General features: G+C 34.0%; 1 protein-coding gene across 3 annotated transcripts in view; it reads left to right on the top strand.

Moving 5' to 3' along the window:
- Nucleotides 1-16580, top strand: part of LOC132909885 (mannosyl-oligosaccharide 1,2-alpha-mannosidase IA) — a 689092-nt gene that overhangs the window by 652480 nt on the left and 20032 nt on the right. For all 3 annotated transcript variants that reach the window (XM_060965078.1, XM_060965081.1, XM_060965080.1), the window contains one exon: nt 16171-16350. In XM_060965078.1, coding sequence (XP_060821061.1) covers nt 16171-16350 — 180 coding nt within the window. The remainder of the gene's footprint in view (nt 1-16170; nt 16351-16580) is intronic.

The following is a 16580-nucleotide window of genomic DNA, read 5'->3' as shown; positions in this document are numbered from 1 at the left end:
AATTGGATGGTTGTTGATAAAGATAGAAATGGGAAGGAGGATTGTTGGAAAACGGCGTTAAATTAATTTCGTTTTGTTACACTCATTCTTTCGCGTTTCATGCTGAGTGTATACTTTATATATAATATTGTATATATATTAGGTTGAAAAGTTTCTTTCGTTTTATGAGGAAATAATAGACGCACAACGTTTTTTATTATTTTGTCAAACGACGTGCCATCCATTTTGTTATATTGAGATAAACACCGCGATATTTCACAGACTTGGTTTCACGTTTATATGAAGTGCATTTTTCTAAAAAACACGTTTGCTAAAGAAAGACACTTTTCGGACAATCTAATATATATTGTTGATTATTTAAACGATAGACCTGTTTGTTTTCAAAACAACAAAACGACAAAACTGGCCTTTTTTACAAAGCCATCTGAAAAGATGTGTTTCTACTATAAATTGTTAATCGGAGAAGACGAGTGAGTTCATCGAATTCATCATTTCTAATCTCGTAAATATAATAATAGTTTCTTCGTTTATGGATCTATTTTTTATCGTGTCGTTCCTTTTAAAAATCATTTACATTATATATAATAATAGCAACGATCGTAATAATCGTTGTAGTGATAGTATATTCTGTTCTGTTCTTTAAAAAGTAAAAGAGAGTGGAAAGGAAGTAGAGTAGAAAGAGATAACTCGAGAGCCAAGTCTTAGGTTAAAGGAGGAAGTATAAAAACGCAGAAAAACTTGGAAAAATAAAAGATAATATAGCGAGCCTGGTCGACGAACGAAAGCTTGACCATTAGAAACAGGATATAGGAAAATAAACTGAAAATATGTGGAGAAAATATAAAGGTGCAACCATAGAAACTTAGCCAAGTTGTCAAATATGTATGAACACTAGGCTCATGCAAAATCGTGAGAGATGTAGGTGAAAAATGGAGGGAGAGATTCGGAGAAGCGTGTGTGAGAATATAAACGAGAAGAACGTGACCGTAGAAAAAATGTAATAATAGGATAATAGGGTATAATAAAAGAAATAAAGAATTTCATATTTTCCAGCTTTGAAGCACTAATTTTTAGAGCTACTTCAATTCCTTCAACATAAATTTTATTACGTTAAAAAATATTCACGTAATAATGTACAATAAATACCGTCGAATATTTTTTTGGAAATTAACTCGTTCACAAATTGCACAGAAATGTATTATTTACAATTGTCGATTACTTTCCTTTTACTGAATACTTTTGTTTCTTTTTTGGGATACTTTTTTTTGGATATCACTTCATTTATCCATTTCTCAGATATCTACAATATCATAATTGAGAACTACTTTTCTTTAGAGTGAAAATAAGTTTACAGGTGTTACAGTAAAAAACGATAAAGCGATTAATATTTTAGTGCGGTAATAAAGTTTGTGAAAAGAGATAACCAAGAATAAGACGTTATAGAACCAATTATAAAATGTTCAACATTTCGGTAGAATAATAAAATTCCACTGAAAAGAAATTACTAAGGATAAGATGACACAATGGGCGCTCTTAGGGTAGCCGCTTTTCGAGATGTCGCCTGTTCTCCATCTTTGCAGAGACAAGAGCAGACCGTCTTTTCGTGTCGAGTGGCCGAGCTTGAAACTTTATTAAGAAGGTCGAATTTCTTCGAAAAAGAGCAAATGCTCGGTTATTACACCTAAATATATCTCTGCGAGCCGTGCTTCCGAGGATACTTGCCCATTTTTCCTCGTTTTTTTGTTTTAATACACTATTATTGCCTCGTCGTTATTGCCACACGATGCAATATCAAGCCGCTCGTATAACGCTATGCCACTTCCACGATAGAAAATTAATTCCATGTCAGATTTAAACTTTGGCCTTGTTCGTGTTTTATTCCATCGACGTGCATACGACTCAATTTCTCTTTCTCGTATTTATTTATCCTATGAAATTCCAATGCTTCGCTCGTAACAACTAAACACGAAAGAACAATACATTCAAAATATTCAAACTGAATTTTGTAAAGTTTTTTTAATTATTCATATTTCTGTATAGAAGAAAGACTGAACGGTTCCTTGGAATAACATTTCCTAGCCATAATATTAAAAACAGAATACCAGAGTATAAATCGATTGAAAAAGAAATTACAAATAAAACGTTCACGAGATATGAGAGAAATAGAAACCTTCCGACCATCCTTCTTTCAGACAAACTTTTTAGTGCTAGGAAAACACGACTCGAAGATGTTAAAGATCTATCAAAAAAAGGACAAACTTAACAAAATCCTCGTATAGAAACCTGCAAGAGCATTTTATTTGAAACTTACACGCGATCATTTCCAAATTTTTCCATCGCCTGTCGCTCTCACTTCTATCTGAAAATCCGGAGCGTTCATAGTTATGATCTATTTTGATTGATTTTCACGGACTGTCGCGATATTTTTTCGCGCCGTGGATGTTCGTGAATCGTTAAGGGGCTGCTCACGTATCTCATAGTTAAGGTACCATTGGAGAGCGCGTTCCGTGGGTGCAATATTGGCCAGGGACCAATTTCCACTCGACTCACCACCTGATCCACCTCTCTAGTCGTAGTTCTTCTTAAAGCAGCGCCTCGTCCATGGCCATCGACTTGATTTCTTCCACTATGCGTCCTTCGTTTCTTCCGTCCTCGAGTAGGCGACGCGTCCTCGAGACAACGACGGTGCAATAATCATCGCCGTTCCATTTTACTATCCGTGAACCGAGACACAGTGTGGTCGTTCAACGAACGACCCTGAATAAACGGAGTAAGGAACTGCTGGAAAAATCTCGTGCAATGATACTCTTCCTGCAACGAGATTTCTTCTTTCGGGAAATTAGGTGGACATGTTTGGAGACTGCAACTGAGTGCGTCGTTAACGCTGGGAACTACCGAAACTATCAAAATGAATTCTTTTGTTCTTTTTCTTTTTTGTTTTTTTTTTTTTTTTTTTAGGATTAATATTATAAGATCGTGTAAAAAAGGTGAAATTAATCTTGACTTTTATTGAGATCAGAACTCGATTATGCCGAACTACGAGCGTTGGAAATACGAAAAGTAGATCTTTGTGCGTGGGAGAATACTTTTCAGAAAAGCTTCGTCGCTTTACGGAAATTCGTTTCTCTCATTGCAAGAATTAACTTTAAACTCTCTTGCGACCGAGTGAAAGAGAATTTTGAGAGAAAGAGGAAATCACATTGGGACATGATTAACTTCGAGCTAATTTAAAATCGGATGCAGCATTGAAATTAAAACATCGTTTAAAATACAGGCAATAAATCCTCGTACTTACAGCGATGTATTATTTATCCAAAATTTCACTGTTTTACTAAATATCGTTTCCTCTATTACAAAACGATCTCCAGCTTTCTCTCGCGGTGCTTCATAATCTTTGTGAATTAAAAAAGAAATAAAATAGCATAAAACGTGAGATTGTTCTTAGAATCAGATACGCTTCGGTGTCACGCGCGAATGAAAAGTATCGTAGTTGCAGCAAGTTCGCGATGATGCACTTAGAAATGGCAGGAACAATGCGATAGCCCGATTTGTGTGGTTTTAACGTCGTGCAGATCGCGTTGCAAGTCTTGCCGTAAGGAACAACCTCAAGCACATTGTTGTAAACTAAAACCGTTCCCGATCCCGTACATTCTCGTGAATACGAAGATTAAAAAATAGAGGACGCGATGATAACAGGATTACCTCTCTCTTTCTCTTTCTCCACTCATTCTCATGCAAACCCGTTTATGGTCGCCTGTAGGCTACGGTTCTAGCTGAATATTCTCTGTTTTTCCCAAAGTAGTACGTGTCACGATACTTGACGTGTCTAAAATCTTGACAGCGATAGATTAAGAGGGACGATCGTGAAACCTTTAATTTATGGGAGACAGAAGAATCTGAAGAAATAAAATCTTCTTGGCGAAAGAAATTCATATCTCTGGTCAATTATTTAAAAGTTTCAGTTTTGGTTATAATTAGAAAGAAGAATTTAGATCGCAAGTATTTTAGGGGAAAGCTTTATCGCGGAAAGCTTTGGTCGAAGAAAAATGTGAAATTCAAACATTGGATTAGCAAGCTTTATTCCTGAAAGCTTTAGAAGAAGGATATAGTTCGAATTTGAATATTCAATTAAAAAGCTTTATTTGAATATCCAGTTAAAAAATTGTACTCTTGCAAGCTTCGGCCAAAGAGAATGATTTTTATTTAATTATTCAATTTGAAACTTTGCTCTTTAAAGCGTTGATGAAAGGGAAACATCTATGTTCGAATATTTGGTTTAAATGCTCTAACCGTGAACGAAAATCAGAGACAAAAATTTGTATTAAGACGTTCAATTAAAGAATCTTCATCTTTGGTAACTCTAATCAAGAGAAGTTGCGCATTCGAATATTCGCGAGATTGATATTTATATCGCGATAGTTTAGTTAATAAAATACCAATTAATTTAAAAAATATAAAAAATAAGAATCCATATCGAAAATGTGAATTCCTGTAGCTAAAAATTAATAGAATATTTCTCTTTGAACTGTTCAAGGCAGAAGAAACTTGGAACTCGTATAACATAATCATCGATATTAATTAAACGATTCGTCCTTTGGCCAAACTAAGAGCAAATGGTGGAGAAAAGAACAAATGGAAAGAAAATAACAGGAAACAGTTTGATTGGTATACGATATCAGGTTTCCAATCGACATAACACGTTTGGAATGTATTAATTGGAATGGAAGGAAGGGATTTAAAAGAGCTCTCCAGCACGAATTTATGAGAGAAGTTATTTTTTAATTTAATTCACGCCGCTCGCTCGCTCGTTGGTCGAAGGTTTCGAACGAATGGTAATCAAAATAATTGAAAAGTTACCCGTCGATCTATATTATTGCATTTTAATTGCCAAATGGAATATCATGAAAGGATACAAAGCTTCGTGCACGTACATTAGCCTGTATGGCGACTTTACGATGGCAATATTTCGAACCAGAGTTTCATTAAATTTATTATTTAATTATATTCTACATTGTGGTAATTAAAATTAAAAGCTATAGTTAAATTAATAATTGAATTACGTATAATATAACTAAAGAACTTCCTTACCTATTATAATAGAGATGATCTCCTTCAAATATTTTGAAATTCAAGTATTTGTAAATTTAAATATACAGGCAATCCTTGGATAACACGATACTTGTGCCATATAATAAAATGACGATATCATTATTATATCGACACATAAGTTTACTATAGAAGTCTTTTATCTATTAGGTTGTTCGAAAAGTTTCTTTCGTTTCATAAGGTGATAATAGATGAGCAACAATTTCTGTTTTATATTATTTTATTGAATTAGGTATGATCCATTTCGTTCTATTTCTATTATTATGTTCGTGCACAATTCAATAAATTAATATAAAACAAAAAACATTGTGCGTCTATTATTTCTTTATAAAACCAAAGAAACTTCTCGGACAACCAAACAAATATCACGATAGTCGTAATAGTGCTAATAAAATTTGAAAATATTTAATACAGCACACATTATAGAAGATTTTTGTAGACATTCTCAAGTGAGTCACTGTACCTATCAGTGTCATTAAGTTTTGAAATACATATAAAGGCTTAAATATCAGAGAAATATGAATTAAATTGAAATCTCGATTTAAAATATTATTCAAGATGTTACTAATGTTACTAATTTGATACTAAATGCTTACTAGCTTCATAGAAACTTCTACTACAAGATAATTACTAAGACTAACCATAGTTTTGTTATAATATTTAAAAAAAGATTAGGCTCAATTATTAATTATTAATTATTACTTGCCTTTGACTTATCTAAAGGAAATCGGATGTTGCATTCGATCGATACGTTATATCGTCGATTAATACGCTTGATTTCCTGTTATTCCGTTTCTTTCTTCGTCGATAGATATGGCAGGCTTGCAGGAAACATTTCACGCTCCGTCGAAGAGAACTTTTAATTAAAACGTCAGATTCCACGATGACTCGATGACAATCGGGAGCTCTATTCGACCGGTCAGGTGAAAACGATATCTCGATAATCTGTCTCGATGCCTGTCCGTAAACTTTCCGTGTTACAAAAGCGATTTCATTCCGTTGGAAAATATCGAGAAACTTTCAGCTTTATAATATCTCTCCCTTACGTTTATATTCCTTTCTTTTTGTTTGTTTCTCTTAAATATACAGGAAATTCTAGAATAATATATTGCTAATTAGTTCATCGTTATATGCGGCATAGAAACCATACAAATGTGATGATAACGTTCCATCTATTATGATATAACATTGCCGGTAGCTGAGGTTCGTGTATACGTAGACTCATCTGTAAATGTTTATTTTAAAAGAGAGAAATAGCGTAATGTTTGAAAAAGACATAATTTTAATACAGTATTTTACTTCGTTCATTTTCTTAATGCGATTGAGCATTTTACTTTTGTTCGTTAAAATAATTCGATATACTGAGAAACATCGTAATTTGCAGAATAATGTTACGAAAAAAACGAAGTATCGAAGAAGCATGAAAATTGGAGGATTAAGAAATTGATCTCTTGGTTGAATGTTAATTGAAGCAAACGAAAAGGGAAAAGGAGGAGGCTGAAAAGAATTCAGAAACTTGTACAACACAAGCAATACCAAGAAATCATTCTCACTGACGCAGAAGTAATCTATAAAGAATCATTCTACGATCAATCAAGAAGACAGCAAAGAAATTCATTTCTTCGTACCATTAATTATTAACCTCCCCCCTTAACGAACGTCGTAAATCAAACGCAATGCGCTCGATCAGACAAAAGAGGAACGGCTGGTATCATAAAATCTCCTTCGATAAAACAAGACTTTCTTGTACGTACGTGACACGAAGAAATCAAAGGAAAAGGAACAGAAAGCGAGAAAAGTGAAAAATCTATAGCGTGAAATAAAAAGTTGGTGACTATGCAGTTTAGCAACTTTTCCCAATTTCGACTATTTTATCCCTGTCCTTTTTCGACGAGCAAAATTCCTTTAATTTCACGTATTCTCGGATCGATTCGCTTCATTCAAAATTGATCAAGAAGGTGGTAAATCAGGTGATAATTTTTTAAACGATGCGAGTAATTTTTGAACGATAAAAATTTCCTTTATTCGATCACAATCCTTCAGAAATCCTAAGATATTACAGTGAATTGATCTGAAACAATATGGTATATTTATTTATTTTCACAAACGCCCCATTAGTGACGAAATAACAATTTTAAAAGAAGATTCCAGTGAAGTAGTGAAAATTGAGAAAACTCGATAAAATAGAACCACCTAACACTGAAAAATGAGAAAGTAACATGGGGAAGGAATGGCAGATTCGAAGGAGAATTTCTGAAGGATAAAAATCGGGTTAAAGGCCACAATCTATACTCTATACACACACACACGTATGAAGAAGAACCCTGCTTTCTTTTAACGGAGTATAGGCTTAATAAGAACGTTGCACTATTAGGTCCTGAGTAAACGAGTTAATCCGACACACCTGTCGAACCGGAAAACATAGCAACGTGCAGCAACATCCGATAGACAGGCTACGTCGAATCCTTTTAACTTAACGACCTCATAAACCAGCCGTCCGCTTGTTACCGTATCGAGCCTCCACTTTTTTTTTCTATCTCTTCATCCTCTTCTTCGTTCCTTCTCTTTTTACCATCATTTTTCCCCTTCTATTTTTATATCTTCGTAGGGCGTGTAACGGTTGATTACCGAAGGCTCCTGAATCAGAGTTACTTAACGCTAACAACGTTATAGTAATATAATTATTAAAGATACGCTAATATGATTAATTCCTATAATTATTACTAGATCTTCGGAGCCTCGGTTAATACGCGTCAAAGGTGTAGAATGATTCTTTGGTTTAATATTAATTAGCCACGGTAGTAGTTACCAAAAATTTAGAACGATTAAAATAAGACACGTTTCATGGACTAAACGATCGTTAACGTTAGCGCGAGTGACACAATTAACATCGTCGGAGTAAAAATTGCGATAAAAAATACGATATATTTCCCAAAGATTAAATGTTACGGTGTTAGTATAATTTTAATCTATTGCGGGAAAAAATATATAAAATTCACCGGTGCCAGTTGAACCGTGTAAAAAAGTAATTATATTTTCGTTAATACGAGGAAATAGGAGAAAGAAGAACTTTATTAAACATCTTTTTTTCTTTTATCGTTCCTTATTTGTATTTAATAAACGCGTTTTGTATAAAAAATAATGTCACCTAAAGTCAAAGGATTAAATAGTTGCAACCAACGATGGAACTGAGCTGACATTTATTAAAAATTCATGTAAGTACACATCAATCTAAGAGAACAGAAGAAAGAGAAAGATTATTTTACATTCTTGTTATTCGTTATTCATATTTGACGAACATGTTTTACGTTAAAAATAAAGTTAGTCACGCAGGATTAAATAATTATGAACGACAACATCGTTCGTTGGTAACGACATGCAAACGTTCTGTCGACGTAAAATGATTGTTATATTATGATGGACATCGATTGTATAATATGTGGCTCCGCTTTCAATAGCCAACATACGAGTTCTCGATTATTGAGATCCAATTTCTGACGTTAGAGACATTACAGAATGAAATTGAATTCTCCCAGTTGCCTGGCAGTAGAGTAACGCGAATTTTAGCATAGCACATTCGCCAAACGATGGCTCGTTATCGAGCATTATGCCTGTAAAATCTATTTCCGCGGAGGCTGAACTATTTACTTTACATATATCATTATAAACTAAAACATTTAATAATAATATATGTAGTAATAACGAATTTAATGATAAATAATATTAAAAATCAATATTCAATTAATACGTTAATTCAGAATGTGCAAGAATTATATCGTTTATTCAACTATGTAAATTGAAGCAGATTAATGAACAGCATAATTTTACATGAAATGCAACGCGAATTACAGTAGATGCGGCATAATTTTACATGAAATACTGTGTACATCTATCATTCTTCCATTTCCACGCAAATTCATCGGAAAATATAACGAACTTCAGTTATTTACGTTATGAAAGAATGTTCAAATTAATAATAGCAAACTTCAGCAACTTACGACGCTGCCTCGAATAGTTGCAAAATGAATGTTACGCAACGTGAAACGAAAGGGATGTTAAAATTGATAATTACGAAATTTAACGACTCTCAAATTATCGAAACAAAATATTTTACATAGAACTCTCAATTTTTCTGCTTTTATACATCTTTGAATCTTTCAATAGTTTTATAACATCTCTTTCACAATTGTGACGAAGCACACTAATTTCGAAAAGGTAGTACAATCTCGTACAAAACATAAAATAGAAGAAACGTTAGAATTAATAATAACGAAATAAAATAAAAGGGATGTCATAATTAAAAATAATAAAATGTAGTAACTCGTGGATTATTATGATCAACAATCTTACCTAATTACCTAATTATCTAATTACACGTCCCGTTTCTTCAATTCTTCCCATTTATTTCTCACTGTCACGATCTTGAACCTTTGACACGATGAACAACGAATCGTTATTTCTATCGTACTATTCTCTCTACTAGAAAAGTTCTTAAAAAAAAAAAACCCCGAAGAAGATTATTACCGATAATAACAAGAGCGATAAGGAGAAGATCGTTTGTAGGCGCGTCGATTTGTTGGAAAGCGCGTATATCAAGGAATTGAATGTTCCGATTACGGGAATCATCGTCGAGACTTATATGTAACTTGTTACGAAAGCGATTACGTCTTTCTCCTTGATACCACACCTCTGTCTACAACATCTCGCGTATTAGGATAAACTGCTGCGATTACGACAGGTGGAGCCGGTCGTATTTTGCAATTTTCCTGTCGGGTGCAAGACCGCGCCGAGATGCGGCAAATTACAGCCAACGCTATTTATGACCATCGTACGCACATTTTGTTGCATCACGCCACTTCAAACACCTCGAACTGAACCGATACGCGAAGAAACACCAGTGACTCTCATATCTAGCGATACCTTCCGTTTATCTTAAATAATTTATACGTCAAAAATATTTTACGTCATTTGTTCATACGTTGATAGTACGAACAAATAGAATAAATGCTGGGAGAAGAGTTAAGCAGGGGAATGCGAGTTCTGCGACTACGAACACATGCGGAAATTTAGGGTACGTGACGAAGAGAGTGTAGGGAATGAGAAAAGGGGAAAGATAGTCGAAGAAAGAGGAAAAGATCGGGCTATAGACTGGGTGAGAAAATGGAAGAGAAGAAAGAGGAAAGAACGAAGAGAGAACGGGTCTCTAGTTAAGTGGGTAAATTAGGCAATTAGGTAAAGATTTCTGCATTAGATAACAGATAATAGGCGTACGTAATAGTTACTGAGTAATTAGATAGATGACAGATAGTAGATAGGTAATGGTAAAACGAGGGTAAAATAGGGTTGTACGTGCGAATGGATGGACGAGAGTGTAAATGATCAAGTGAGAATGCAAGACAATAGGGGCAATAATTGTAAATCGAGTTTCTTTTATGTCTGGAAGTCTGGAAATAAAATAAAAGATGTCTTATATAATTTATTCGTGTCATCTGTTTCTTCTTTTTTTAATTTTTAGTATTTCAGATGCAACTTCGACTTGGAAGATTTTTATTATTTGTTTGTAGAGTTAAACAGGTGTTTGGAGATTCGTTAGTCGAGTTTGTGAATGGGTGATTAAAATATGTTTCCGATGAAATTCTGTTGTGGAATGATCGGTCAGTTTGTTCGTATATTTGCACAAATTGACATGTTTTTAGCTTTGAGGATATTTTATATTTGATTTTCATTAAAAGCCAAATTATTGGATCAGTTCTATCGAGAATAATCCTACACGATCAATTTCTGAAGTTTTAAACGCTAATTACGTATTCTAGTATTAAAATTAAAAGATCTAGAAAACATGGGATCGATGAGTTTGTCCGATATACACCAACTTTACCAAAGATAATTATTTGGATAATCTCTGTGAAAGATTAAATTTCAATCATCGATTCTAATATTAAAATCGAGAAGTTTTCAAAAAGTGGAATTGATGAGTTCGCCCTATATATGGTAGATCGATTCCATCAAGAGTAGTCGGTCGATTAATCTTTGAAAAATACTAGTCATATAGATATACCGTAGAAAATAGAAATACATCGGTAGAAAAATTAGAAAATTTGAATAAAGTAAAATTAACAATGCGAATAATATTAATAATAATACAATAAAGTTAATAACGTGGATAAATTTCACTTACGATTAATATTTCATTTCTGAAAACTGAAATGCTAATTATATATTCTTCAAGATCCTGAAATTAAGAAATTTTCAAAAAGTGAAGTTGATGCGTCAGTTCTATACGTTACTGATAAGTTCCCCTAATTCACTCCCAGTTACACGTGAACAGTGATGGAAATCAGCGTTAAATACGTGGTTGAACTATCGTAAAGAGAAACAGCTTCCAGAGCTTTTATCGCGACGTCAAGTCATAAACGTCAATTAACCGTGATTCTTTCTGTTGAAGAAGAGAAGGTAGCAACGGTCTACATAAGCGCGAAGCATTATTATCCCCTCATCTGTTTCCGATGCTATCTTCATGTTCTTGTTAATTAACACCTATGCGGCCGCTGATTGTAGCCTCTGGCAGCTCCAAGAATGTATTCATGCGAAGATCTATCGAGAACGCCAACAAAAACCTAAAGAACCGTTTATACGTTTATGCATACTCGTATTTTTTGTCATGTTACTCAATGATATGGAAAATTTTACAAAAGATTCTTCTTCTTTGATAATAAACTATGAAAACTACTAAATATATTAGAAATAGTAGTATAATTTTGAATACCTTTTGATAAAATGATTGTTTCATATTAATGTAAATATATATTTTATACGTTTTTATAAATTTATCATAATCTATACAATTTATTTAAGTTACGGTAAGTTTATAAAAATATTGGAGGATGAACAATTTATATAATACACGAACAAGTTCACTAATTCATAGTAGTAAGTAGATTCAGTCGATAGGATTTTAACTAGTCAGACACTGGTCAAGATATTACAATTTTATTTGCATTCTGTCCCTAAGTTTCCTTTCGTTCTGTCGAAAAGTTCTAAAGCTAACGTGGAACCCACCATTTGAAAAAAGAAATAATAGTACGATCCTCGTTCCCCAAGCTGCAGTTTCTTCCTACGCTTGCTATTTTTAATAGTAATTTTCAAATTCCTAAATTTTTAAAATTAGTTCAACTTTCGAAAATTCTATGCTCTAAAATACATGCTATTGTCTGTGTACAATTATTACCTTAAGAGAATATATAATTACAAAAGACTGTACTTTAAAATACTTCAGCAAATATAGCCGGAAATGAGTGAAATAAAGGAAGAGAGGCTACAATTTTCCAAGGCGTTGAGCAACGAGATCAATCTGGAAAACGGAAAGAGAGTTCCAAAGGAGAACGTAAAGCAAAACAGCTGCAGTCAGTTGGTAGCTGTGAATAACTTCATAACTCTCTCTAAACTAATAATAATCTTAGCTCATTAAACACAAGCTGGAAACTTAATCGCCGAATTTCCGCCGCTCCGCAAATGTCTGCCTTCGCGATGCACAAAGCTGGATGCGCAAGTTTGCTGGAAACTTTAAATCTCACGTGTTTATCGTATCCTCGGTGTATTCGCCAACCCATCGGAATTGCGTTTTCTACGGTAAAATAATGTATCGAACAAACACGCGTTATAAACTTACTAACTTGATTGTACTACGTTGCGTTCGAAATTGTCTATGACTTGTACGAAACTAATTAATTAATTAATTAATTAGTGATACGAAAACACAGTCTCACCATTTATAATTTCGAAACGTTATTGAAAAAAGATTATCGTTGAAGAAATTGTTTACCTCGAAGGTCCTCTAAAGTTAAAAATTAAGAATGATAAAGACGATAATATTTTATAGATATTATTTTTTTAATATACTTTATATGCAGTTACGTTGCTTTAATATATTTATTATCGACGAAAGTTTCGCGTTCGAAGATAGTTTTCGACACTTTTCAAAATGTTTCTGAATTGCGTCACGTACGAAACAAGATTGGCAGTATTTCTGAAGAAATTGGATTATAAATATAACTTTCAACGAGACAAAATAGAAATTAGCTTTCTAAGATCGTAAGCGTCGGTGATTCCGTCATTCGAAAGGCGTAAATTCGTTGTAAATTCGACACGAAGGTGTTAATTTGTATTAATTAGAAGTTAGTTGTGAAGAAAAACAATTCGGTGTAGTCCAAATTGAGATGCTTCTCGTAGCCTCGGTTCTCTGCAACCTGCGTTGCAAACGTGTTTCGCATAATGATCGAAACGAGTCGCGTGCATTCTAATTCGTAATTCCTTCGGTCCATTCTAGTCTCTTTGTGAATTCCCAAATTCTCAAATACTCTGTTAAAAAATTAATCAAATATGTTATATTTCATATTCATTCGCTCAATATATAAATTATTCTAAGAGACCTTTTTTCTAATTTCATAATTTTCAATTTGTATATCGTATATATTAATGTACACTTACTTCCGGTAGATATAACCAGAATATCGGAATTGTTTATTGTTTGCGTCAAATAAAGGAAGAATAACGCTAAATCAAATCTTACGTCTGTTTTCAATCCATTATAAAATCATATATCATTTTCCATAGTTGTATAATGCATTTACGATTTTATAATGGTTTTATGATTGTCCATCTATTGCAAAACTTCTTGCTTCTTACGCCAAATGAAATATTATATTTTCCTTTGTAAAATAGGACATACATACAGCTAGAAATATGTAAGAAACGTGGCTGTCTTTTTATCGCTACAATCTCCTCGATTGTCGAAAGAATTTATATTAATTTAAAAATTGTTTTCTTTTGTTCGCCACTGTATCTACTGGCTACATTAATACAAAGTGTATCCTATACGTGTAACGATAAATCATTGTCTCGAGATATTCGATCAGCTATAGAAACTTGCCTCTAAGACGAGATCATTTCCACGCACGATGATTATTTACATCGAAGAGACCGTGGACGAGGAGAAGAAAAGCGAAAAGAAAAAGGAAAATGAGAATGGTACTTAACTAAAGAGCGTCTGGAAAAGTAATTGCAAGGCTCGCAATTGCCAGGGTGAGTGGCGGACAGGGCGAAGACAAATTATCGAGTATTCGCTGTAATTAAACTTAATACTTCAGCGTTAAGTATGCTATTAACGACGTTGCGTTGCCGCAAAGGCGCAGTAGCATAATCCCTACGAGCTTCTCGTACGTTCCACGTACGTAATACAGTTCGCATGGTTTCTCATCAACCTCGCGATAAGCTTCATAAATTTTTTCCCAGCTGAAAACACCGGCCCAGTCTTCTGCAGCAACGTCTGTTTTAACTGACAACAAATTACGCTAGAACAATTCCGCTGAATGCTAAAACGTTCTCGCAGTCTTACAAATCTTTTTTCAGCTTTTGCAAACGATAATTAAAATTTTTATGCAGTTGTTCCCCTAACTGGAGCATGTGTGTGTTACCGTTTACGAGCGGCTGAATATGTTACATCATTTTTAAGGAAAGAATAGAATAGTTGTTTTCTTGTCGCGCGAAAGCAATAGATCGTACATTTAAATTGTTTACAGAGAAACTTACCAATGTTGTATTATCATAGTCATGATGTGACATGTGTTAAATTTAATACGTTATTAGATATTCCATTATGATTAAAATGTAAATTAAGTAATATAATTAAATACATGCTAATACGTAGGTTTCAATTATTACTGTTTAAATTTAATACGTTAGTAAATATTCTGTTTTAATTAAAATGAAAGTTAAGTAGTGTATAATTAAATACACTATGATATATAGGTTTTAGATATTACTGTTTGAATTAACCATGGTAGTTTATCTATCAGTTAAAAAAGTGTTTTAAGAACTAACAAGTTCTTGGAAATTCAAGGATTTTCCAAGATGAAGATGATAAAATTCAATATATATTTTTATTCTATATATTATATTTTATTTATATAATATATCGTGTGTCATGTATTAATCTCCCTTGAAATGGATCACTATCAAAATCTAGATTATTTTTATCCCTGATTTTATTTAGCGAATATTGATGCGATAAAAAAAATTATGTTTTTTAGTATTTTTTCATAATTTCATTCGATGGAATAAATCATTCGTATTTTTAGCAATAAAATCATGAGAAGCTAAGCAGATTTACGTTTCGTTATTTAAAGACCGAAGCGAGAAAGCCACGCGTATGGTGTTGTGTACACCCCCATTAGTAAGGAAATGGCTAAATACGACGTGAAATGTAAGCAACATGAGTTAATGGAAACAAGCAAAAGGAAAATATACAGAGCAGAAGGAAACAGTATGATTTCACAAATCCATGCTGTATGAAACCATAGCTGAACACCAGGACTCAGGTGTGCAAACCAACTCGGATTTTCCCCTCCTTTTCTAATACTTTCAGTACTATTTCAATAGGTTTGTTGACCGTTTGAAACCAAGAAATATAGAACTATTACTATAAAACTTCAATCTCCTTCTGTATCTAGCCACCGACGTGAAATAACACACTTTTATTTACAAACTGTAATTCATTGTCCCGTGCAAACATATAAAAATGTAATACTTAGAACAATATCTTGACATTACTCTGATAATCGTTCTTCGAAATTGTAACACGATCGCATAGAATCGTATTGGATCATTTTCAGTCACTCGCATGGCTAACGATTTTCTCCAATTTTCTCTGATCTCTTCTTCTCCAAACTGATCTCTAAAATCGCAATTTCGATCAGCGTTACGTTGTTTTAAACTTAGAAACAATGACTTTAAAATTGTGGAAGTCCAAGTTTACGCGCAATAAAATCTCAAAATCGTAAACTCGAGTTAATCGCAAATTAATCTAAAGCAGTCTTGAAGCGAGCGAAATCGAAAAAGACCACAAACGTTGAAATCGATGCTGCAGAAACGAACAAAATCAAACCTGCCCGCTCGTCGCTACACTTTCATATCTGGCAGCCAGCCAGTCGAATTAGCTCCTTTTCCCTTTGCAGCAACGTTAGACCTGCATTAATGAAACCGTATTCTTGTTCTTTTTTTTTCCAGAACTCGGAAATATCCCTCTTCGAGACGAACATTCGTTTCATGGGAAGCCTGCTGGCGTGTTACGCTCTCACCGGGGACGTGATGTTCCGGGATAAGGCGGCTCAGCTCGGCGAACGGATGTTGCCCGCTTTCCAGACGGAAACCGGAATTCCTCATTCCCTCATCAATCTCCATACCGGGGTAAGTTCGGGGATTTCGCGGTCACGGCGTCGGCCACGGTGCCGACAACGGTATGTTTTAATGTTAATTATTTCTGACGTGGCCGTAGTGGCGAAATTTACGCCTCCCTTGAAATATTCACCGGGGCCAGAAACGAAGGATTAACGACGCCGATTGCCGGTGAAACGTATCGCGGGGAATTTCGCGGGACGGAAACCTGCTGCCGTCAGAACTCTTCAGAGCTCGGAACG

This window comes from Bombus pascuorum, chromosome 8 (assembly GCF_905332965.1).
Source record: "Bombus pascuorum chromosome 8, iyBomPasc1.1, whole genome shotgun sequence".
NCBI lineage: Eukaryota > Metazoa > Arthropoda > Insecta > Hymenoptera > Apidae > Bombus > Bombus pascuorum.
This window is presented reverse-complemented; position numbering and strand designations above follow the sequence as displayed.